The sequence below is a fragment of the Oncorhynchus clarkii genome, unplaced genomic scaffold (genome assembly GCF_045791955.1).
Source record: "Oncorhynchus clarkii lewisi isolate Uvic-CL-2024 unplaced genomic scaffold, UVic_Ocla_1.0 unplaced_contig_10215_pilon_pilon, whole genome shotgun sequence".
Classification (NCBI taxonomy): Eukaryota; Metazoa; Chordata; class Actinopteri; order Salmoniformes; family Salmonidae; genus Oncorhynchus; species Oncorhynchus clarkii.
Genome location: NW_027259652.1, coordinates 249 through 25,388, shown reverse-complemented (window position 1 = coordinate 25,388; position 25,140 = coordinate 249). Strand labels below are relative to the sequence as shown.

Here is a 25,140-nt window from a genome sequence, read left to right as displayed (position 1 = left end):
GGTAAAAATATGTCGTCTAGGCCGTCATTGTAAATAAAAATGTGTTCTTAATTGACTTGCCTAGTTAAATAAAAAAATATATTAAAAAAATAAATTGCAAGCTCTACCAAGCTCTACCAAGCTCTACCAAGCTCTACCAATTGAGCTACAGAGGACATACACATGAAATGTGTGGCCCGTCACGTGAACCGCAGTACGGGTTCACACTATGTGCTTCTTTCACTAGGGCTTGTGTTGTTAGTTACTGTCTCTGTCTCGCGCAATCCTCTCCTCTGAATCTCTCCTTATTGCATTAGATGATGTCTCAAAGATGCTACAGTGTAAAGAGTCCAGAGAGCCGTTCGCCTCATTCCTTCACTAAGTCTGTGTCTCTCTCTGCTCTCTCCACAGTCTCACTGCGCGGTATGGTAGCCCCCCGGGTCACAGCGGAATAGGAGCAACACCACAGAAGAAAAACACAAGGTATGACTCTCACATGGCTGACTTTTCTTCACCTTCTTTCAGTTCATGTCGACATGAATGACACATTATGTACTTTACTGTACAACCTCTTAAATTCATAATAATCTACTTGTGAAAATCTTGGCACAACGAAGTTCTTACATTTGGTTTGGTTGTGCATCTATCTTAGAGGATTTCATAATGGAATACTTTGTGTTGGCTATTCTCTGATGCCAAACTAACATCGGCACTTGGCGATCCCAGGCGTCAGTGACGTGCGTGAGCCATTAAACTCAAGCCTATGTGGATTAGGGGCCATTTTACCAAATGCTGCATTGAACAGAATGACTTGCTGTGGTGGCTTCCAGACAGTTCCAGGCTCCTATACTTCACCAGGCCAGTTGTCTGGCTCCCAGAGCATTTGTTTCTCCTTAGACGGTAGTGGCTGGTGGGAACCAGCGTGCTGGCAAATTACTTCACGCAAACCCCGCCAAGCTATGTGAAATATGTGCTGGACAGTATTGACAAGCCTATGGGTGGTATTCCCCTTCAAAGCATTGACAAGCCTATGGGTCGTATTCCCCCTTTATAACATTGACAACCCTATGGGTGGTATTCCCCTTCACAGCATTGACAAGCCTATGGGTGGTATTCCCCTTCACAGCATTGACAATCCTATGGGTGGTATTCCCCTTCACAGTATTGACAAGCCTATGGGTGGTATTCCCCTTCACAGCATTGACAATTCTATGGGTGGTATTCCCCTTCACAGTATTGACAAGCCTATGGGTGGTATTCCCCTTCAAAGCATTGACAAGCCTATGGGTGGTATTCCCCTTCACAGCATTGACAAGCCTATGGGTGGTATTCCCCTTCTCAGCATTGACAACCATATGGGTGGTATTCCCCTTCACAGCATTGACAAGCCTATGGGTGGTATTCCCCTTCACAGTATTGACAAGCCTATGGGTGGTATTCCCCCTTTATAACATTGACAAGCCTATGGGTGGTATTCCCCTTCGCAGTATTGACACGCCTATGGGTGGTATTCCCCCTTTATAACATTGACACACCTATGGGTGGTATTCCCCTTCACAGCATTGACAAGCCTATGGGTGGTATTCCCCCTTTATAACATTGACACGCCTATGGGTGGTATTCCCCTTCACAGCATTGACAAGCCTATGGGTGGTATTCCCCTTCACAGTATTGACACGCCTATGGGTGGTATTCCCCCTTTATAACATTGACACGCCTATGGGTGGTATTCGCCTTCACAGCATTGACAAGCCTATGGGTGGTATTCCCCCTTTATAACATTGACACGCCTATGGGTGGTATTCCCCTTCACAGCATTGACAAGCCTATGGGTGGTATTCCCCTTCACAGTATTGACAACCCGTCAGCTGGTGTTGTTGCTGAATAGCCGTGTACAAGCTGCTTTGCTCTCGAACACAGCTGTTAACTAAGGGAATATATATTCCATTTTTACACATGTATCAGAGAAAGCGGGGATTGTAAATAGTACTGTAAATTTGAGTCTGGTTGTGATGTGTGTGTTTGTGTGTAGCGCGTGTGTGTAGCGTGTATGTGTGTGTGTGTGTTTAGTGCGTGTGTGTAGTGTGTGTGTAGCGTGCGTGTGGCATGTGTGTAGCGTGTGTGTGTAGCATGTGTGTGTGTAGCATGTGTGTAGCACGTATGTGTGGGCCGTCTTCACCACCCGCTGGAGGGCCGTGATGTAACTGGTCAGGACGCTCTCGATGGTGCAGCGGTAGTATTTGGAGAGGCTGCCTTAGGAAGTAGACACTGCTGCGCCCTCTTGACAAGAGTGTTGTTGGTCCATGTCGTCCTCGGTGATGTGAATGCAGAGGAACTTAACCCTGCTGACTCTCTCTACTGCAGTCCCGTTGATGTGGATCGGACTGTGTTTCCTTGATTCGGAGCGTGTTTCCTTGGATTGGGGCGCGTTTCCTTGGACTGGGGGCGTGTTTCCTTGGATCGGGGCGCGTTCCCTTGGATCGGGGCGCGTTCCCTTGGATCGGGGCGTGATTCCTTGGATCGGGGCGCGATTCCTTGGATCGGGGCGAGGTTCCCTTGGATCGGGGCGTGTTTCCTTGGATCGGGGCGCGTTCCCTTGTATCGGGGCGTGTTTCCTTGGATCGGGGTGTGTTTCCTTGGATCAGGGTGTGTTCCCTTGGATCGGGGTGTGTTTCCTTGGATCGGGGCGCGTTTCCTCCTCTGCCGATTCATGAAAATCTCACTAACACTTGAATTAAAATGAATACCTTATATTATTATCCCCAAATGGAAACTCTATCGATTGGATAAAATGGCTGAGATTTCACAACAAAAGTAGTTGGGCAGAGTTACTTTTCCCCTGACCCAGTGCAATGCTCAGCCATTCATCTCCCTGTTGGCCTCCTCTCTCCCTCATTACCTTGGCTAATGAGACTGGGCCTGTCTCATCAGGCCAACCACACCAGGACTGATTGGGTTTCTTAGCTAACCCTGACTACAGCCATAGCCGGATAGAGATTATAGTGTGTGTGTGTGTGTCTCTGTCTGTGTGTGTATGTGTGTCTCTGTCTGTGTGTGTGTCTCTGTCTGTGTGTGTGTGTCTCTGTCTGTGTGTGTAGGGGGGCTGGGGGGTTGGTGACAGACTGCACTGTTTTGGGGGCCAGGATCAGCACTCTCTGGGCCTTCCAGGGGGCTGGTGTGATACAGCTAGGAGCCAGCGGAAGTCGTAAAATGGCAGACGATACGAGTCCACCGGGACTCACCACACCCGACCTGGAGAACACACGGCCTGTGTGAGTCGTCCTGGACCTCTAATGAAATGAAATGGACCGGATAGATTTTTCCTGTTTCAGATTGATAAGTGAAAATAAAAACTAGTGGTCACGTGACCTGCTCCCATAACTTGAAACTAACTACATCGTTGATGAAGAGTGCACGTTTTCTTCCATGAATTCTCACTGGGAAGGGGTCAGGGTAGAAATGTGCCAAATGATATCATTCACTGAAAGTATTGTACATAAAGACATTAGCCCTCTAGTTTCAGTTTGTGGCCATAAAATGTACCTTTGATTTACTGTGGAGGATAACCATTGGGCATGAACAGTTGTTTTATTGTGAGGTACTAGCCTACACCCCCAGGGTGATTTTAAAGTCAACAACATTATTCAGGAAATACAGTCAATGTGAGTTCCCAACACAATGGTAGCCTCACACGTTTGTGAAAGCTCCTGTGTTTGATTGGCTGAAGGACTTAGTTCTGTTGCTACCTTGGCAGTTTTATATCTGAGGATATTGTGCCTTGAAAAAGAAACTCAAGCAACTCTCCAACTATTACTCCACAATGCATTTAATGGATCTCCAACCACTAAACACATTGTGGGGCAAACAGGAATGCCAGTGTGCTGGAGTTTATTTCTCTACTATTAAAGTGTTTCCTCTGTGCTCCTAGAGCTGTGTAAAATGTTTCCTATGTGCTCCTAGAGCTGTGTAAAAGGTTTCCTATGTGCTCCTAGAGCTGTGTAAAAGGTTTCCTATGTGCTCCTAGAGCTGTGAAAATGTTTCCTCTGTGCTCCTAGAGCTATGTAAAATGTTTCCTATGTGCTCCTAGAGCTGTGTAAAAGGTTTCCTATGTGCTCCTAGAGCTGTGTAAAAGGTTTCCTATGTGCTCCTAGAGCTGTGAAAATGTTTCCTCTGTGCTCCTAGAGCTGTGTAAAATGTTTCCTCTGTGCTCCTAGAGCTGTGAAAGTGTTTCCTCTGTGCTCCTAGAGCTGTGTAAAATGTTCCCTCTGTGCTCCTAGAGCTGTGTAAAATGTTCCCTCTGTGCTCCTAGAGCTGTGTAAAATGTTCCCTCTGTGCTCCTAGAGCTGTGTAAAATGTTTCCTCTGTGCTCCTAGAGCTGTGTAAAATGTTCCCTCTGTGCTCCTAGAGCTGTGTAAAGTGTTTCCTCTGTGCTCCTAGAGCTGTGTAAAATGTTTCCTCTGTGCTCCTAGAGCTGTGTAAAATCCCTACTCCACTCTCTCAGTAAACCTGCTTACCTGGGTCCTATTCACTAGGAACCAAGCAGAATCAATAAGACAAATGGGGAGGGACTACCTGAACTTGTTCAATAAGAAACTATTGTTTTTCATTGGAAAATGTTTTCTGTTGCAAAGCATTTTGTTTCATTTTGCTATAGTGAGGCACTAATGGTACACCCCTGGTGTGTTGACAGTGTTTCGGCATCTCACCCTCAACTAACGGCACTTTAAAAAATAAATTGCCATTTAAATTCAGCGTGTTCGCAGCAGGGGGCGGTGTTTGACCGCTTGTCCGCAGCCTAAAGCACCTGTCTGTGATGCTGATAAAAGCGATTCCAGGGAAGCTTTGGTAATTGTCCTGAATATACAGCGACAGATGTGCTGACTTGCTAAGAAACCTGTTATTCAATTTGACTGACTCCCCTGAGCTTCCTGCCAGAAGCAGACACACACATTTTGTTTTACACATACTGTGTCTGTTTCATACTGATAATACTCATTATCTTTCGCATAGGTATGTACTGTCAAACACATACACACAGACACACACACGCTCTCTCTCACTAATATAGATAATGGGCTGAGCAGATGGCAGGGTCTTCTGTTCAAGTGGGCGCTCTCGCTCCATCTCCTCTCTCTCTTGTTCTCTCTCTGCCCCCCCATCCCTCCTGCCTGGTTATATTTGACATTACACACATGCACTCATGAAGTCATGCTTATTCAGCTCACGGGTCTCCAGGTGCCCCTCTCAGCCTGGGTGGGTGGGTCGGTGGTTGCGTGTGTTTGTACATGTGTGTACTGGGGGGGGGGGGGGGGGGGGTTGTTTTGCAGTGAGCACAGAGACACCCTGTCAGTTTGAAGCCGTTTCCTCCAGCCCTGTCTGACAGGGAGAATAATGTGTCTGGCCACCCCTCTCCCTCTTCTCCATCTTAAAAATAGAACTGAGTGCTGGAGACCCCGGCTGCATCCCAAATGGCACTGGTCAGAAATAGTTGACTAAATAAGGAATAGGGTGCCATTTGGAACACAGGCAGCCAGGAGGGACATCAGATACATCTTCGTTAGCTCCGTCCCGGAAATGAAGGATTATATCTTAGTTAAACGTTATTATTTCTGATCATGATGCATTGGTGCCAGGATGTGGTGAAATATGTATTGACAGGGTGATGAAAGTGTATCATTACCAAGTGGATGGAGCTTCTAGCATATCACCTGGTTTTTCATTTTACCATCTGTCCGTTTTCCAACCCAATGATGTCTAGAAACACCCAGACTCCTCAGTCAATAGACCAAGACATTGTAGGGTGCCGTTTGGGACACAGACGTTGAGTAATGCATTGATCCTTGGGTTGAAGACTGGAGTTAAGAGACTCTACGTCACAACAGAAGGAGTTGGTGTTACTCTGGTTCCATCAATCATTACATGACGTATGGATTGACTCCTTCGGGACCAGTCCATTGTCTGCGTTGTGAGTTGGCTTTTTACTCTGAAACAGAAACCAGAAGGTACACGTTTACTCGTCACAGTATGATTTCTGACACCACAATTTTAGCCGCGAACGAATGTGTTTTATTGTCTGTTTGACATACACAGTCATGTTTACTATCGAACAGATGACTGTCTCCTCTGTGGTTTAAATTCAGTAGGAGAGAGCGAGAGGTAGCATCTCGAATAACACCCTAGTCCCTATAGAGTACACTACTTTTGACCAGAGCCCTACTGTAAGTAGTGCACTATAAAGGGAATAGGTTGTCAATTGGGACTTAATAGAGTCGTTTCCCTAGATGCATTACCACAGGGCCAAGATGTTAATTCTCTGGTTGTGTTGTTTTGACCCTTGCCATTACTTCACATTGCCATCTAGTCCCTCAAGCTTCCTCAGTCTGCTTCTGTGACAGGTTTATGCGGTGTTGTTAAGTCTCTTTGTCCAGGGATACGATGCCTAATTAAACTCCCATACTCCCCTTTAATTGCCAAGCTTTTAGGAGTGTCAGTTTTAAAGGGCCAGACATAAATGATGTGGATTGGATAGTGGGGTAGTTTAGATGATGGAATTCCCATGGGGAAATGGGCTTAGCATCTTTCATGAAACAACACAGAGCAGTTCACACTGTTCACCAGGTCTCTCTTTCTCTCTCATTCTTTATTTCTCTTTCTCTCTCTCTCTCTGAAAGCAGTTTTTTTTCTTCTGTACCACTCTAAAGAGGCCTGGAGGTTGTCCTGTGTGTTTAGGGCATGAATGAAGGTTTTGTGTGTTTTGCGGACCGGTAATCAAAACTGTATGAACTTCATATAGATATGTCGTAATGGTCATGTGATTAGATCATTTTCTTTGAGATGTGTTTTTCCAGGACAAAGGCAGATTTGCATAGATTTCACTTCCTCGTAAAGGTCAACGAGTCCATCTGTAGACGTCAGCAACATATTTTCCAGGTCAATTATCTCACTGATAAAACATCCAAATCAAAGTGAAAGTTCCCAGACTCATGATGACCATTAATGTATTACTGCCCGAGGCAGTTACCTCGCCAGATGCATTGAAGTGTCCAGCTTGACTCAAGGACTGTGGGTGCATTCCGTGCGTGTTACACTGAGCCTTTGAGCCATGCTGATTGGTTAATCTCAGTGTTTAACCAATCAGGAGGTTGTTTGGTTGCAGTACTGAGAAGACCTTGCTCTGTCAGTGTCAGTCTAGTGGACTGTGAGATCCGTTAGCATGCTTTAACGAGTCTCTAATGGAATAATGAGCCTATGGCCTCTCCCCCCTCTGGGACCTATGACTGCGCTCCAGCTGTGGCATCAGAAGTAAACATCCACATTTATCCACAGATGCTGAAGTGTGTATTCTCTTGTGTGTTTCCCTGAGAATACATGTGGTCCTTTCAGCACAACACTAGCTCTGTGTGTGTGTGTGTGTGTGTGTGTGTGTGTGTGTGTGTGTGTGTGTGTGTGTGTGTGTGTGTGTGTGTGTGTGTGTGTGTGTGTGTGTGTGTGTGTGTGTGTGTGTGTGTGTGTGTGTGTGTGTGTGTGTGTGTGTGTGTGTGTGTGTGTGTGTGTGTGTGTGTGTGTGTGCTCGCGCTTACATCTGTGTATCCGTGTGTGGGCTCTTATGCATGTCCCAGACAGAACATAATGGTCCTTTCAGCACAACACAAACACACTACCTGGCTAGACATGTATTTTTGTTGCTCTGTGACTGTTCACGCTTTCTCCTCACCCACCTGTGTTTTCGTCTGCAGGTTGCCAGGGCCGACCAGGGTGTCCGCTGCAGGCAGCGGGGCCCCCAAGGGCCAAGGATCCTCCAACCTCAACAGGAGGAGTCAGAGCTTTAACAGCATCGATAAGAGCAAGCCTCTCCAGTATGCTAGTGGCAATGACAGAGGTAGGTGAACCTAGAATCAGGTAGAAGCAGGCCTGAGCCATATGAGCCGAGCCAAACCAAACTGTTCTAATCTAGCCTGGTTACACGGTTGCTGGCACCTTGATGAAAAAGACACAATGTAAAACCAGCGCAGTTTGATTAGGATCGGCACATTAGTGTGAAAATGGGGATATGGCCGTGTCTAAACTCACCTTCCATAAGGTTTAAACAGGATGCGGAAAACCTCTAGTGTCTTAGAATTCATTATCTTACCCCTGCGTTTCTACAGCTGTTTTCCTCAGGGTCTGTCAGTAGCATTCAGCATTTATATTTTTGAGCGCATGGTCCACAACATGCACTAGGTGGCGCCACTGATAAACACAGTGGACTGGACAGAGCAGCACCCGCCAGCACACTCCACATTAACCAGTCTGCTGAATCAGATCAGCAGTGTAGTTGACTAGAGTTGTAGGGTATTCCTTTAGGGAGAAGGCAAGACAGTGCATTTCACAGCATGGTGAGTGGTAGTGGTTAGACTGCAGAGCTGTGGGGCTGAATCACACCACGCTCCACCAAGCATAATAACCTGATAACCTGATGACAGATTTTGTCACACATTCACTTTCCTTATTTTATTATTGTCATATTACTTTTATCCGAAAGTAAGTGGATGAAATGATTTCCCTGTGTCCCGAATGGTAGCCTGTTCCCTATATAGTGCACTACTTTTGACCAGGGCCCTATGGGCTTGGAGAAAAATAGGCTTCAACAAGGCTCCTCTTTTCTTAATGACCACATACCTAGTGGTTCTTTAAGCTTACATCATGTTCGTAGATATTGAATATTTGTCTCTCAGTATTTTTCAATGATCGTACAGTGTTGGTTCCATTCCCTTTACATTCACGTCTCCCTTCATCCCTCTGTCACTATCACAGAGTAATGGTCGTCAATGGAGTAATGGTCGTCGGTAGAGTAACGGTCATCGGTAGAGTAACGGTCGTCGGTAGAGTAACGGTCGTCTTTAGAGTAACAGTCGTCGGTAGAGTAACGGTCGTCGGTAGAGTAACGGTCGTCGGTAGAGTAACGGTCGTCTTTAGAGTAACGGTCGTCGGTAGAGTAACGGTCGTCGGTAGAGTAACGGTCGTCGGTAGAGTAACGGTCGTCTTTAGAGTAACGGTCATCGGTAGAGTAACGGTCGTCGGTAGAGTAATGGTCGTCGGTAGAGTTACGGTCATCAGTAGAGTTACGGTTATCGGTAGAGTAACGGTCGTCGGTAGAGTAATGGTCGTCGGTAGAGCTACGGTCATCGGTAGAGTAACGGTCGTCGGTAGAGTAACGGTCGTCGGTAGAGTAACGGTCGTCTTTAGAGTAACGGTCATCGGTAGAGTAACGGTCGTCGGTAGAGTAATGGTCGTCAATGGAGTAATGGTCGTCGGTAGAGTAATGGTCGTCGGTAGAGTTACGGTCATCGGTAGAGTTACGGTCATCGGTAGAGTAACGGTCGTCGGTAGAGTAATGGTCGTCGGTAGAGTTATGGTCATCGGTAGAGTAATGGTCGTCGGTAGAGTTACGGTCATCGGTAGAGTAACGGTCGTCGGTAGAGTAATGGTCGTCGGTAGAGTTACGGTCATCGGTAGAGTAACGGTCGTCGGTAGAGTAACGGTCGTCGGTAGAGTAATGGTCGTCGGTAGAGTAATGGTCGTTGGTAGAGTAACGGTCGTCGGTTGAGTTATGGTCGTTGGTAGAGTAACGGTCGTCGGTAGAGTAACGGTCGTCGGTAGAGTAACGGTCGTCGGTAGAGTTATGGTTGTCAATGCAGTAATGGTCGTCGGTAGAGTAACGGTCGTCTGTATAGTTATGGTCGTTGGTAGAGTAACGGTCGTCGGTAGAGTAACGGTCGTCGGTAGAATAGCGGTCGTCGGTAGAGTTATGATTGTCAATGGAGTAATGGTCGTCGGTAGAGTAACGGTCGTTGGTAGAGTTATGGTTGTCAATGCAGTAATGGTCGTCGGTAGAGTAACGGTCAACGGTAGAGTAACGGTCGTCGGTAGAGTTATGGTCGTCGGTAGAGTAACGGTCGTCGGTAGAGTAACGGTCGTCGGTAGAGTAACGGTCGTCGGTAGAGTTATGATTGTCAATGGAGTAATGGTCGTCGGTAGAGTAACGGTCGTCGGTAGAGTAACGGTCGTCGGTAGAGTTACGGTCATCGGTAGAGTAACGGTCGTCGGTAGAGTAACGGTCGTCGGTAGAGTTATGGTCGTCGGTAGAGTAACGGTCGTCTGTATAGTTATGGTCGTTGGTAGAGTAACGGTCGTCGGTAGAGTAACGGTCGTCGGTAGAATAACGGTCGTCGGTAGAGTTATGATTGTCAATGGAGTAATGGTCGTCGGTAGAGTAACGGTCGTTGGTAGAGTTATGGTTGTCAATGCAGTAATGGTCGTCGGTAGAGTAACGGTCGTCGGTAGAGTTACGGTCGTCGGTAGAGTTATGGTCGTCGGTAGAGTAACGGTCGTCTGTATAGTTATGGTCGTTGGTAGAGTAACGGTCGTCGGTAGAGTAACGGTCGTCGGTAGAGTAACGGTCGTCGGTAGAGTAACGGTCGTCGGCAGAGTAATGGTCGTCGGTAGAGTTATGGTCGTCGGTAGAGTAACGGTCGTTACGGTCGTCGGTGGAGTTACGGTTGTCGGTAGAGTTACGGTCGTTACGGTCATCGGTGGAGTTACGGTCGTTGGTGGAGTTATGGTCGTTGGTGAAGTTATGGTCGTTACGGTCGTCGGTAGAGTTACGGTCGTCGGTAGAGTAACGGTTGTTACGGTCGTCGGTGGAGTTACGGTCATGGTGGAGTTATGGTCGTTGGTGAAGTTATGGTCGTTATGGTCGTCGGTAGAGTTACGGTCGTTGGTAGAGTTACGGTCAGCGGTAGAGTTACGGTCGTCGGTAGAGTTACGGTCGTCGGTAGAATTACGGTCGTCGGTGGAGTTACGGTCGTCGGTAGAGTTACGGTCGTTGGTAGAATTACGGTCGTCGGTAGAGTTATGGGTGTCGGGAGAGTTATGGTCGTCGGCAGAGTTATGGTCGTTACGGTCGTCGGTAGAGTTATGGTCGTCAGTAGAGTAATGGTCGTCGGTAGAGTTATGGGTGTCGGGAGAGTTATGGTCGTCGGCAGAGTTATGGTCGTTACGGTCGTCGGTAGATTTATGGTCGTTACGGTCGTCAGTAGAGTTATGGTCGTCGGCAGAGTTATGGTCGTTACGGTCGTCGGTAGAGTTACGGTCGTCGGTAGAGTTACGGTCGTCGGTAGAGTAACGGTCGTTACGGTCGTCGGTGGAGTTACGGTTGTCGGTAGAGTTACGGTCGTTACGGTCATCGGCGGAGTTACGGTCGTTGGTGGAGTTATGGTCGTTGGTGAAGTTATGGTCGTTACGGTCGTCGGTAGAGTTACGGTCGTCGGTAGAGTTACGGTCGTCGGTAGAGTAACGGTTGTTACGGTCGTCGGTGGAGTTACGGTCATGGTGGAGTTATGGTCGTTGGTGAAGTTATGGTCGTTATGGTCGTCGGTAGAGTTACGGTCGTTGGTAGAGTTACGGTCAGCGGTAGAGTTACGGTCGTCGGTAGAGTTACGGTCGTCGGTAGAATTACGGTCGTCGGTGGAGTTACGGTCGTCGGTAGAGTTACGGTCGTTGGTAGAATTACGGTCGTCGGTAGAGTTATGGGTGTCGGGAGAGTTATGGTCGTCGGCAGAGTTATGGTCGTTACGGTCGTCGGTAGAGTTATGGTCGTCAGTAGAGTAATGGTCGTCGGTAGAGTTATGGGTGTCGGGAGAGTTATGGTCGTCGGCAGAGTTATGGTCGTTACGGTCGTCGGTAGATTTATGGTCGTTACGGTCGTCAGTAGAGTTATGGTCGTCGGCAGAGTTATGGTCGTTACGGTCGTCGGTAGAGTTACGGTCGTCGGTAGAGTTACGGTCGTCGGTGGAGTTGCGGCCGTCGGTGAAGTTACGGTCGTCGGTAGAGTTATGGTCGTCAGTAGAGTTATGGTCGTCTGTAGAGTTATGGTCGTCGGTAGAGTTACGGTCGTCGGTAGAGTTATGGTCGTCGGTAGAGTTATGGTCGTCAGTAGAGTTATGGTCGTCTGTAGAGTTATGGTCGTCGGTAGAGTTATGGTCGTCAGTAGAGTTATGGTCGTCGGTAGAGTTATGGTCGTCTGTAGATAAAACACCAAGAAGGGATACTGTATATCAGTCCATAAAACAGTGGGAGAGGAGAAATGGGGGATGGAGAAAATGCGGCGTTAAGAGTGTCAGTTCAGGGCCAGTCAAAGGGAGAGCAGGAGGGCTGTCCTCTTTTTCCTCATGCATCTCCATTCTCTCTCTCTCATATATATATATATATATTCCTCTGTTAACAGAGAACAACAGTCTACCAACCATGAACAAACCCCGGTCACCGACCCTGTTTATTTTGGCCAGAGCCAGCCCACTAGATTTACACAAGTGCCTTCACTGTCCCCTGTGTCCCATTTGCCCAGACCTGTTGTCACAGTGGCTGTCACCCAAATTGCACCCTATTCCCTTTATAGTTAACTACTTTTTAGCACGGCCCATAGAACTCTAGTCAAAAGTAGTGCACTATATATTGAATAGGATGCCATTTGGGACACATGAATCCCCCATCCAGAAAGGGAGTGAAGGTTTTTCTGTTTCCTCAGTACCCCCTTGCCACCGTTTAAACCATTACTCACACCCTACATTACCACCTAAACAGAGCTAATGTCTCCCCTGGTGGGAACAGTCAACTCCATGGTCCTTCTTTCTTGGTGTTTGTGTCGTTTTGTCTGTCTCCCCTCTCTCTCACTACCCACTGGCAGTATGTTGTCTGTCTCCCCTCCCTCTCACTGGCAGTATATTGTCTGTCTCCCCTCTCTCTCACTACCCACTGGCAGTATGTTGTCTGTCTCCTCTCCCTCTCACTGGCAGTATGTTGTCTGTCTCCCCTCCCTCTCACTGGCAGTGTATTGTCTGTCTCCCCTCTCTCTCACTACTCACTGGCAGTATGTTGTCTGTCTCCCTTCCCTCTCACTGGCAGTATGTTGTCTGTCTCCCTTCCCTCTCACTGGCAGTATGTTGTCTGTCTCCCCTCTCTCTCACTACCCACTGGCAGTATGTTGTCTGTCTCCCCTCCCTCTCACTGGCAGTATGTTGTCTGTCTCCCTTCTCTCTCACTACCCACGGGCAATATGTTGTCTGTCTCCCCTCTCTCTTACTACTCACTGGCAGTATGTTGTCTGTCTCCCCTCCCTCTCACTACTCACTGGCAGTATGTTGTCTATCTCCCCTCTGTCTCACTACTCACTGGCAGTATGTTGTCTATCTCCCCTCTGTCTCACTACTCACTGGCAGTATGTTGTCTGTCTCCCCTCCCTCTCACTACTCACTGGCAGTATGTTGTCTATCTCCCCTCTGTCTCACTACTCACTGGCAGTATGTTGTCTATCTCCCCTCTGTCTCACTACTCACTGGCAGTATGTTGTCTGTCTCCCCTCTCTCTTACTACTCACTGGCAGTATGTTGTCTGTCTCCCCTCCCTCTCACTGGCAGTATGTTGTCTGTCTCCCCTCCCTCTCACTGGCAGTATGTTGTCTGTCTCCCCTCTCTCTAACTACCCACGGGCAATATGTTGTCTGTCTCCCCTCTCTCTCACTACCCACGGGCAATATGTTGTCTGTCTCCCCTCTCTCTAACTACCCACTGGCAGTATGTTGTCTGTCTCCCCTCTCTCTAACTACCCACGGGCAATATGTTGTCTGTCTCCCCTCTCTCTCACTACCCACGGGCAATATGTTGTCTGTCTCCCCTCTCTCTTACTACTCACTGGCAGTATGTTGTCTATCTCCCCTCCCTCTCACTACCCACTGGCAGTATGTTGTCTATCTCCCCTCTCTCTCACTACTCACTGGCAGTATGACCCGGGGGAGCTAATTGCATGGTGTACATGAAGAGGCAGTCTGCTTTTTGTCTATCAGTCACTAGTCCAGTGTTAAACTCAGGAGTCATGTCCATGCTCATGAATCAGCCTGGTACTTAAGCATTTAATTTTGTACTTAATATTGCAATTCCAATCCTTAATCTTGATACAGGTCTGTTTTAATGTCTGTGATCCAGAATGTTTTTGTGTATATCTGTTGTTTTCTTTGTATGCAGCTCAACACATTTCCAATCTATTTTAATCAGCCTTGTGTAACATGGCCAGTCGCCAGTCGCTCTCCTCAACAATTTGCCAATGGGGGAGTTATGTCATTGGGAGTGAGAGTTTGACCCCAGCCTAAGGACTCAACTTTGGGCCCACTGTAAATAAGAGGCCTCTCCCTCATCCCTGCGAGGGTGGAGGCTTTAGATTTGGGGGTCAAATCAAAGAAATCAGAGAAATGTCAATGATGCAGCCAAACCTTTAGCAAAAGACAGGGAATTGAGAGTCTAGTCATGGCAGAAGAGCCTGTCTGAAGAGATCATGTAAAAAGCAAGAGCTGCAGGCTAGTGCAGGCCAGCTCAGGGTGACAGCTAGCAGGCAGCTCAGGGTGACAGCTAGTGCAGGCCAGCTCAGGGTGACAGCTAGTGCAGGCCAGCTCAGGGTGACAGCTAGCGCAGGCCAGCCTATTCCCTACAGCCTATTCCCTATTAAGTGCACTATATAGGGAGTAGTGTGCCATTGGGGACACTTCCAGCTGTCCAAAGGGAGAGAAAATGAGGGCCGGCTCACAGATATAGGGACTTGGTGTTTATTACAAGAGGATTTACTCAGCTCACTGTGTGTGTGTGTGTGTGTGTGTGTGTTTGTGTGTGTGTGTGTGTGTGTGTGTGTGTGTGTGTGTGTGTGTGTGTGTGTGTGTGTGTGGCACGGGGCGGCGTCTGTGTGTGTGTGTGTGTGTGTGTTTGTGTGTGTGTGTAGGGGCGGGGCGGGGTGTGTGTGTGTGGGGAGGGGTATGTGTGTGTGTGTGTTTGCGTGCCACACGATGGGTGTGTGAGCACTGAGCAGCAGACGTGTGAGGGTCCAGCGCCCAGCCAGCAGAAGTGACATTTCACTCTCAGCCGATGAAGTAAGCGGTTGTGAAAGAGTGTGTTGCTATGGTAACGCCAAGTCTCTACTTCTTCTCTGGGGCGTTGGTGGCGTCAGCCGATTGGTATGAAATGTCATCCTTCGGGCCCCTGTTATCTTTAAAGACATGGTTAATTCGCTGGCCGCACATACTGAATCCCAAACACTTCGGCCATCATTCACAATCTTATCACAGTGTTGCCCGCGACTACGACAAAGAAATCAAATCAAGCGTGGCATTTCTGTTGCCCAACTTTCCCGGCTGTTTCCATGGTGTGAGGGCAAGCTCTGTCACCCTATCACAAGAATGACTGGGCTTCTTAGATGTAAGGGTTAAGTGAGATTCTTAAACGCTCACACACATACACACACACACACACACACACACACACACACACAGGCTGGTCTTTAAAGAGATGACATGGCGTGTGCCAGCTTACATGTTCCTCCCACAGACTGACACGTGTACAGGCGTCGTAAGGTTTTAAAGGCTGTGGCCCAGATCATAAGCTGATTAAGTGTTCTGAGGCCTCGCGTCGCGGCAGCTAAAGCCCTTCTCCTCGCCTCTGGGGAAAAGACTACACGGTTAGGGAGAATCACGGTTTCTCAGGCTGCGTCCCTGGAAAGGCCACCAGTTCAGCTATATTGTTGTGCTTATGACTCAGTATAGATTGAATTCCACCATGCAGGTTTGAAAATAATGTGGTTCCATGAACCGTCTAGCATCCTTTGAGAAGTACTGTCGTCTATGGAGAGTAGAGCTGAATGAGGAGATGGAGAGGACAGGCAGTTCTATATTGTGAATGTGAATCCCAGCATGTCCCTGCTGTTTGACACTACATCAGTCACCAATAGAAGGCAAACATACACTACGTGCTCAAAATGTATGTGGACACCTGCTGATCCAACATCTCATTCCAAAATCATGGGCATTAATAGGGCGTTGGTCCCCCCTTTGTTGTTATAACAGCCTCCACTCTTCTGGACATGCTTTCCACTAGATGTTGGAACTTTGCTGCGGGGACTTGCTTCCATCATCTAGAATGTCAGATTTCCCTTCACTGGAACTAAGGGGCCTAGCCCGAACCATGAAAAACAGCCCCAGATTATTATTTGTCCTCCGCCAAACTTTACAGTTGGCACTATGCATTCGGGCAGGTAGTGTTCTCCTGGCATCCGCAAAAAACCCACGTTAGTCCGCCGGACTGCCAGATGGTGAAGCGTGATTCATCACTCCAGAGAACGTGATTTCACTACTCCAGAGTTCAATGGTGGCAAGCTTTACACCACTCCAGCCGACGCTTGGCATTGCGCATGGTGATCTTAGGCTTGTGTGCGGATGCTCAGCCATGGAGACCCATTTTATGAAGCTCCCGACTGCTGACGTTGCTTCCAGAAGCGTTTGGAACAAGGTAGTGAGTGTTGCAACTGAGGACCGACGATATTTAGGCGCAATGCGCTTCAACACTCTGTGGTTCTGTTCTGTGAGCTTGTGTATCCTACCACTTCGTGGCTGAGCTGTTGTTGCTTGTAAACGTTCCCACTTCATAATAACAGAACTTACAGTTGACCGGGGGAGCTCTAGCAGGGCATAAATTTGACGAACTGACTTGACAGTGCCACGTTGAAAGTCACTGAGCTCTTCAGTAAGGCCATTCTACTGCCAATGTTTGTCTATGGAGATTCCATGGCTGTGTGCTCGATTGTATACACCTGTCAGCAACGGGTGTGGCTGAAATAGCCGAATCCACAAATTTGAAGGGGTGTCCACATACTGTTGTACATACAGTATATTGTATAGTCCTTAAGGTTGCAATGCATTTCCTATCACTAACTTCTCCCCTTGGTAGAAAGTAGCAGTAGACTATTAATGTATCTCCATGGAAAGCACAGTGTAGGGTCTGGGAGGCGTCTGCTAAGGGATTGATGATGATCTGAACACCCACTAGAGAGGAGAAATGGGGGTCCTTCAGAAGGTCAGAGCCACTGCTGAGCGGCTAACGGGACCATCGGTTATCTCACGCTCCTGACGGAAGGGTGTGCGTGAGGCGTGGTTGTCTAGTGTAGCGCCGACACGTCACGTGTGTGTGTGTGTGTGTGTGTGTGTGTGTGTGTGTGTGTGTGTGTGTGTGTGTGTGTGTGTGTGTGTGTGTGTGTGTGTGTGTGTGTGTGTGTGTGTGTGTGTGTGTGCGTGGGGCGTGGTTGTGTCTGTCTAGTGTAGCGCCGACACGTCATAGAGTATGTTTGTCTCTGTGTGTGTGTGTGTGTGTGTGTGTGTATGTGTGTGTGTGTGTGTGTGTGTGTGTGTGTGTGTGTGTGCATTCTGAAACACCCCGGTTCATTTGAAAGCGAGTATACAGTTGTTTTATTAATGTATCAACCTATTCTTGCTTTCTAATGCCACACTAGTAAATGTTTTTATTTTCTGTTGGCATTAGACACCTGCCAAGTTACCAGGCAGCTTTGGCCCAGGGGGTGAATTGCCTGGCATCCCACTGTCACAAGGGGAAACGGCAACAGTTTTAGGTTTTGCAGAATCAATTGCTGAGTCAATGTTTTGCTTGAGCGCGCAGCAGGCTGCACTGCTGCACTAGGATCTCTGTTTGCAGTGGGAAAGATTTGGAGAGCGCGCTGCCAATCTGCTCCGTTTCTTTTTTGTGCATCCTTACCAACCAATCCCCCCTGCAGAGAGAGCAAGACAAGCCTTTCCATGTCTGTCTCCTGTGGTGCAGAAAATGCCTGCTGACCCATCCAAACAACATCTCTCTCTCTTTCTCTCTCTCTCTTCTCTCCCCCTCTCTCTCACCCCTATTTCTCTCACCCCCCCTCTCTCTCCCCCTCTCTCCCCCCTTTCCTTCTCTCCCCTTGTCTCTCCCTCTCTCTCCTCTCCCTCTTGTCTCTCCCTCTCTCTCCCTCTCTCCTTCTCTCTCCTTCTCTCACCCTCTCTCCCCCTCTCTCCTTCTCTCCCCGTCTCTCCTTCTCTCTCCTTCTCTCCCCCTCTCTCCTTCTCTCCTCCTCTCTCCTTCTCTCCCCTGCTCTCCTTCTCTCCCCTGCTCTCCTTCTCTCCCCCTCTCTCCCTCTCTCCCCTGCTCTCCTTCTCTCACCCTCTCTCCTTCTCTCCCTTCTCTCCCTCTCTCTCTTCTCTCCCCCTCTCTCCTTCTCTCCCTCTCTCTCCCTCTCTCTCCTTCTCTCTCCTTCTCTCCTCTCCTCTCTCCCCCTCTCTCCTTCTCTCCCCCTCTCTCCTTCTCTCCCCCTCTCTCCTTCTCTCTCCTCTCTCCCCTCTCTCCTTCTCTCACCCTCTCTACTTCTCTCACCCTCTCTCCTTCTCTCCCCCTCTCTCCTTCTCTCACCCTCTCTCCTTCTCTCTCCTTCTCTCACCCTCTCTCCTTCTCTCACCCTCTCTCCTTCTCTCACCCTCTCTACTTCTCTCACCCTCTCTCCTTCTCTCCCCCTCTCTCCTTCTCTCCCCCTCTCTCCCTCTCTCTCCCTCTCTCTTTCTCTCCCCCTCTCTCCCCCTCTCTCCTTCTCTCCCCCTCTCTCCCTCTCTCCTTCTCTCCCCCTCTCTCCTTCTCTCTGCTTGTGCTCATGTAATAGAAGCGTGAATGTGACAGTGTAGTGGATCCTGGACCGGGTTCAACAACATTTTTGAGACACCAGTGTGACGCCAATGGAAAGCTCCCATGTGATGGACTACTCTGGTCATACCTGTCGTTGGGGAAGAACCTATGTGCTTTTATATCATATAGTGCTACTTTTGAGAGCGTTTCTACTGCAATGATGGTTCTTCTGTCAAAGTGCCAGAGGCAGTAGATCACAGGTGTCAGACTCATTTCACGGAGGGTCGAGTGTCTGCGGGTTTTCTCTCCTCCTTTGTATTTGATTGATGAATTAAGGTCACTAATTAGTAAGGAACTCCCCACACCTGGTGGTCTAGGGCTTCAATGAATGTACAAAATGTACATCTGCAGGCACTAGGCCCTCCATGGAATGAGTTTGACACCCCTGCTGTAGATGACTCAATGATGGTGAATATTTGGCTCTACATAGAAAGTACCTGCCATTTCATTTTCAATCCAAATTGTTCTCTCAGTATATGAGACCATATGTGCATGTATTGATCCAGTTGTGTTCCTGAGACGGTTGATGTAACTGTGTGTCTGTTTATTTGTCTCCTTTGCAGAATCGGCGAAGAGCATCCCTCTGCCTGGCAGCATGAACGGAGGTGCCCAAGTGCCCACCAGCCTCAGCGGGCAGCAGCTGGCCTCTGCCATCCCCTCCCCCACTGCCGGCAAGTCCTGGCGCAGCAAGTCCATGAACATGAAGCACAGTGCCACCTCCTCCATGCTCTCGGTCTCCACCTCGCCCTCTCCCTCACCCACCCCACCCCCCGCCTCCGACCGCCTACGGCCCCCAATGACTGAAGCGCCCAAGTCGGGCTCTGTCGCTGGCGGTGGTGCCTCCCAGAGATCCATGCTGGACAAGTTCCGGATGATCAACCCTCGCTCAGCCTCGCGGACTTCGCCGTCGGTGGCCGAGATGGCCTTGCAGGAGGAGGATGACATGTCGGAGTACGGCGAGGAAGGGCTAAGCATAACGGAGCCAATGTCGTCAATGTGTACTAGCAGCAGCAACAGCACCAAGCAGCTGGCCAAGACTGCCTCGCCCCCCTCCCTGGCAGCAGCCAATAAGGGCTGTGTGAAGGGCTCTTCGCCCTCCAGCGGTGGCAGCAATAAGTCCCTGCCCCAGCCCAAAGACAAGGAGGATAAGAGCAGGAGCAAAGGAGGCAAGGCCAGCACCCCTCCCAAAGAGGAACAACGGGAACCCATGGTGGATCCATCCAAGAAGACCTCGAAGATCGCCAGCCTCATCCCCAAGGGAGGCAAGCCTGCAGCGGGCAAGAAGGACAGCGCCATCCCCCCTGCCTCCAGTGGAATCCCCAAGCCTGGGCTCAAGGCCCCCTCGGCTACGGGGAAGCCGGCCGGCGGTCAAGCCCAGACCCAGGCCCAGGCCCCCCAGGGTGGTAGTGGAGGGGGCAGGGAAGGGGACAAGGCCAAGGTGGTTAAAGGGGGCCAGGGGGGCTACTACATGCAGCAGCGCTCCCTGGGGGGCCTGGAGGGCCGGCGGAGCAACATGGTGTCTTCCACCAGCACCTCTGCCCTGTCCCAGCCCCCCGGGGCCATGGGGGGGAACGGAGCGGTGCAGCTCCCCCAGCAGCAGCAGCACAACCACCCCAACACAGCCACCGTCGCCCCCTTCATGTATAGGTGAGGCTATGTGTATGTGCAGGTGTGCGTGTGTGTCTGTTTACGTGCATGCGATTGTTTTGTGTGACAATGGGGCTGGGGTATAATGCAGTGGTCTGGCGAAGGTCTCTCTTATGATTGTTGTGTTCATAAGCTATGATGTGTTTTTATATTAGCTAGTTACACCATACCACAAGTAACCTGGGGGAGTAAACCCATCAAGACAATAATCCTCATCTGACAGCCTTTGTCTTCAAGACTGTTAACAGACAGGGCTTTGTAGGATGTTCACTTAAAATACAAAGAAAAATACACAATCAAATCACAATTACCCAAATGAGCTCTGGTGTACAGCCTTCCTCTCAGCTCTGGTGCACAGCCTTCCCCTCAGCTCTGGTGCACAGCCTTCCTCTCCGCTCTGGTGCACAGCCTTCCCCTCAGCTCTGGTGTACAGCCTTCCCCTCCGCTCTGGTGCACAGCCTTCCCCTCAGCTCTGGTGCACAGCCTTCCCCTCAGCTCTGGTGCACAGCCTTCCCCTCAGCTCTGGTGCACAGCCTTCCCCTCAGCTCTGGTGCACAGCCTTCCCCTCAGCTCTGGTGCACAGCCTTCCCCTCAGCTCTCCAAACTAACCTCAGCAGGTTGTTAGAATGACAGTCCAAACTAACCTCAGCAGGTTGTTAGAATGACAGTCCAAACTAACCTCAGCAGGTTGTTAGAATGACAGTCCAAACTAACCTCAGCAGGTTGTTAGAATGACAGTCCAAACTAACCTCAGCAGGTTGTTAGAATGACAGTCCAAACTAACCTCAGCAGGTTGTTAGAATGACAGTCCAAACTATCCTCAGCAGGTTGTTAGAATGACAGTCCAAACTAACCTCAGCAGGTTGTTAGAATGACAGTCCAAACGAACCTCAGCAGGTTGTTAGAATGACAGTCCAATCTAACCTCAGCAGGTTGTTAGAATGACAGTCCAAACTAACCTCAGCAGGTTGTTAGAATGACAGTCCAATCTAACCTCAGCAGGTTGTTAGAATGACAGTCCAAACTAACCTCAGCAGGTTGTTAGAATGACAGTCCAAACTAACCTCAGCAGGTTGTTAGAATGACAGTCCAAACTAACCTCAGCAGGTTGTTAGAATGACAGTCCAAACTAACCTCAGCAGGTTGTTAGAATGACAGTCCAAACTAACCTCAGCAGGTTGTTAGAATGACAGTCCAAACTAACCTCAGCAGGTTGTTAGAATGACAGTCCAAACTAACCTCAGCAGGTTGTTAGAATGACAGTCCAATCTAACCTCAGCAGGTTGTTAGAATGACAGTCCAAACGAACCTCAGCAGGTTGTTAGAATGACAGTCCAAACGAACCTCAGCAGGTTGTTAGAATGACAGTCCAAACGAACCTCACTACCTCCATGTCCTGATGTCTATGCCTGCAGCATTACCCCAAGGCCCTCTGTTCCACCTGACGTAATTCAGCTGAACTTGTGTCTGAAACGTCCATCATTTGGGTGTTTATATGCAGCAAATGTCCCTTGTTTGCCACTTGATTTCTGCGAAGGAGTTCAACTTTGTTGAGAACAATACAACAAACGATTTATTTGGACAGTTTAGAGACTCGTTGTTAGTGGAATTGAGGGGGAATTATTGGGCAAGTTTGTCTAAAATGTCCTCTTCTACAGTGACAGTTATACTCCAAGATGAATTTACAGCCTTTTAACTTTACTCGTCTTATCAAATGCATCTGATCCCAATTGTATCCCTGTCTTGTGCATTACTTTTGACCAGAGGCCTGTTTTTGACCGAGGCCCACAGTTTTCTGCTCTAAGGTAGTGCACTATATAGGAAATAGGGAGCTATTAGGGACGCAGGCTGCGTCTTGACTAATCTCTCATCATGATCCATCTAGAACAGGTTTCATGGGGAGACAGAGAATAGAGGCCCTCCTCCATCCCTCCATACTTCCACTCCTTTATCCGCATCCCGCCTTCTGTCATTGTGCCCACGGGACTGCATGTGGTGCCGTACAGTCACACACAGACACACGAGGGCTGGCTCGTCCAGTCACACGCCATCTTGATGTGCGTACAACCAATTGAATCTCTGCATCCCATGGCGCTCCAAATAACCCCTATTATTTGAGTGTCTGGAGAGAGGTGGAAGCCTTGATTCCAGACGGATGCCGCCCATCAAAGATAATTTCCCACCTTTCAATCTGTCGACTGGATGGGGGCTGCTGGGTAGGGGCTTTGTGATGTCAGAGACAGAGCCTGTGATGGCGGGCGTGCTAACAGCGGTTCTGGCCTTTGGGGGGGGGGGGGGGGGGGGAATCCTATTAACGAGCCATAATCGGCTTCCGAGTAACTTTTCCCTCTCTTCTCTTTCTCTATAATTTCCAAAAAGGGTTCAACCTTGGCACACAATGCACTCTGCTGCTCGCTGACTCACCATTGAGAATTCATCTTAATCCGTCCAATGCACCTCGCCGTCTTGCCCATTAACAGGCATCCCTGATTATCATTCATAGGCAGATGCAGGTGACGGCTGTTGTTCTCCAACCTGTTCTCCATCTGCATTAAATGGGAGACAAGCAACACACAACATACACTGTAATGTCATGCCATTGAAAAGGGATTCTCTTCATATCGCTTTCCTACTTTGTATTCATGTCAGGTCCTAATCATGAGCGGCTCAACTACATATCCAGGATGCAATCAACCAAAATGACAAGCACGTTGTCTTCTGTGGCTCAGCAGCCAACAGGTTGAGATGCTCAGTTCTACCTGATCACTCACACTCCTGCCTACCTCTCCCCTTCGCTTGTCCAATCCTGGCTATAGTATCCCATGTCTCCCTCCCTCCCCCTTTCCTCTGTTTCTCTCACTCTCTTCCGGAGGGAGGTGTGCCCCCGCCGACCTGCCTGACAGAGGAGGAACTGTCAGCGGCCTCGCACTTAGGGCCTCCCGCTGCGTCGCAATTTCCCATCATTTCAGGGCCAATTAGGTTTCTTCCCTCTCCTGTGCCACAGCAGAGCAGCCGGGCCATAGGCTGAGAAGAGCAGAGGCAGCAGCAGTTAGCTGCAGTTTGTGTTTCGTTGATTACAGTCCCCCTGCCTCCGCCTTTGACAGCAGCCGGGGAGGTGATTGTAAGGCACTGCTGTGTGACGTTAACATTGTATGTGCGTCCTCTCTCTGACCTGATTCGACCTGAGATTCTCACTTATGATTGGCTGTGCTGTGCTTTGTTTTGTTCTCAGGGTATTTTTAGACTGATTTGAGATCCTTGTTGTACATCTTTATAACAAACATTCCTAAACTGAGTAGTCAGAATATATACCCTCCCCCAGTAAACATTTCATTTACCCATTCCGACATTTTTTGCAGGCTGTCAAATTGCTGCCATATTTCTGCATGTCTCTCTCTGTGAAATTCTATGTAGCTAGAAGTAGTTTGCAGGACGGATGTTAGAAAGCGAGGTTTCACAGTGCTCAACTCATTGGCTGATGCAGCATTCTGTGGCTGCCAGTTTATCTGTGGCGGTGCAGGTGGCTGGGGAAAGGCTTTATTGTGGGTGTGCCGGTGAGGGAGTGTTATCTAGCAGCCGTCAGGACGTCTGGCTGTGTTTCTCACATCTCTGCCCAAGGCAAGGGAACAAACACAGTCTGCCTGTCAAATGGCACCCTATTCCCTTTTTAGTGCCCTACTTTTGACCAGGGGCTATAGGGGGACAGGGAATGCAAGCCAGTATGTGGATTTTGGCTGCACATAGGCAGGTTCATGCATGCACACACACACAGATAGAGAGACAAACTTCCCTTCACCCACAAAACCTCACTTCATCCAAGAGATCCTCCTGAGATATTCATCTTCATCTGTTGAAAATACGAAAAGCATGAATAGAAGTATTTCAGTCTGGGTCCTGTTTTTTTACCACATGAAAACAAACGCTCTATGCAATGCGGCTCCTGAATAACCGTGGCTTTGTTTGTTTCTCCCAGGACGTACTCCGAGAACGACTGTACCACGGTGGCCCCCACAGACCACTGCCTCAGCCCCACCAAGGGAGACCTGGTCTACAGCAAGACTGCCAAGCAGTGCCTGGAAGAAATCTCAGGTAGGCAACACTCGTGTGTGTGTGTGTGTGGGTGTGGGTGTGCGTGTGCGTGTGCGTGTGTGTGTGTGTGTGTGTGTGTGTTACAGTATATTGTCTGTGTGTGTACTTTCCGGTGAATGCATGTGTGTGTTTGTGTTACAGTATATTGTCTGTGTGTGTACTTTCTGGTGAATGCATGTGTGTGTTTGTGTTACAGTATATTGTCTGTGTGTGTACTTTCTGGTGAATGCGTGTGTGTATGTTTGTGTTTGAGGTAGCATGGGGGGTCCCTTGATCCCCGCCTCACACTGCGAAGGGAAAAGGTCGGGAACGACTGGCGGACACTGGAGGCATCTGTGGCCCTTTGTTTATGCAGTCGCCATCGGTTACGCCCCGGCGCCCGGCGTCTTGTTCTAGCTGTGGGGACGTGGCGGCTCATCCGGATAGACAGTGGCCCGAGGCTGCAGGAGACAGAGAGAGAATCTGTATTATCTGGGTGGTGGGCTGGGCTGCAGGAGACAGAGAGATAATCTGTATTATCAGGGTGGTGGGCTGGGCTGCAGGAGACAGAGAGAGACTCTGTATTATCAGGGTGGTGGGCTGGGCTGCAGGAGACAGAGAGATAATCTGTATTATCAGGGTGGTGGGCTGGGCTGCAGGAGACAGAGAGATAATCTGTATTATCAGGGTGGTGGGCTGGGCTGCAGGAGACAGAGAGAGACTCTGTATTATCAGGGTGGTGGGCTGCAGGAGACAGAGATAGACTCTGTATTATCAGGGTGGTGGGCTGGGCTGCAGGAGACAGAGAGAGAATCTGTATTATCAGGGTGGTGGGCTGGGCTGCAGGAGACAGAGAGAGACTCTGTATTATCAGGGTGGT

At 49.1% G+C, this 25,140-nt stretch overlaps 2 protein-coding genes across 2 annotated transcripts; one reads left to right on the top strand and one right to left on the bottom strand.

The window, feature by feature from the left end:
* The first annotated feature begins 303 nt into the window (after window positions 1-303).
* Window positions 304-24,677, top strand: LOC139400632 (neuron navigator 3-like). The gene is made up of 5 exons (XM_071145364.1): window positions 304-462; window positions 7,716-7,858; window positions 19,109-20,192; window positions 24,166-24,281; window positions 24,535-24,677. The coding sequence occupies exons 3-5, from the start codon at window positions 19,141-19,143 to the stop codon at window positions 24,675-24,677; spliced, it is 1,311 nt and encodes a 436-aa protein (XP_071001465.1). The 5' UTR covers window positions 304-462; window positions 7,716-7,858; window positions 19,109-19,140.
* On the bottom strand, window positions 8,750-13,895 carry LOC139400633 (dentin sialophosphoprotein-like). The gene is made up of 3 exons (XM_071145366.1): window positions 13,790-13,895; window positions 11,405-12,040; window positions 8,750-10,350 (listed from the first exon to the last, which is right to left on the bottom strand). Exons 1-3 carry the CDS (start codon window positions 13,893-13,895, stop codon window positions 8,750-8,752), a joined length of 2,343 nt encoding a protein of 780 aa, XP_071001467.1.
* Window positions 24,678-25,140: the final 463 nt, after the last annotated feature.

Bases quoted from the DNA above. Each gene is read 5' to 3' on its own strand.
- LOC139400633 (XM_071145366.1), bottom strand. From the start codon at position 13,895: ATGGACATGACTCCTGAGTTTAACACTGGACTAGTGACTGATAGACAA. The intron at 12,041-13,789 runs GTGAGTAGTGAG...TTTTATCTACAG, and splicing joins TCCCCCGGGTCATACTGCCA to ACGACCATAACTCTACCGAC. The intron at 10,351-11,404 runs GTAACTCTACCG...ATAACTATACAG, and splicing joins CCGTAACTCTACCAACGACC to ACGACCGTTACTCTACCGAC.
- LOC139400632 (XM_071145364.1), top strand. From the start codon at position 19,141: ATGAACGGAGGTGCCCAAGTGCCCACCAGCCTCAGCGGGCAGCAGCTG. The intron at 20,193-24,165 runs GTGAGGCTATGT...TGTTTCTCCCAG, and splicing joins GTCGCCCCCTTCATGTATAG to GACGTACTCCGAGAACGACT. The intron at 24,282-24,534 runs GTAGGCAACACT...TTTGTGTTTGAG, and splicing joins GTGCCTGGAAGAAATCTCAG to GTAGCATGGGGGGTCCCTTG.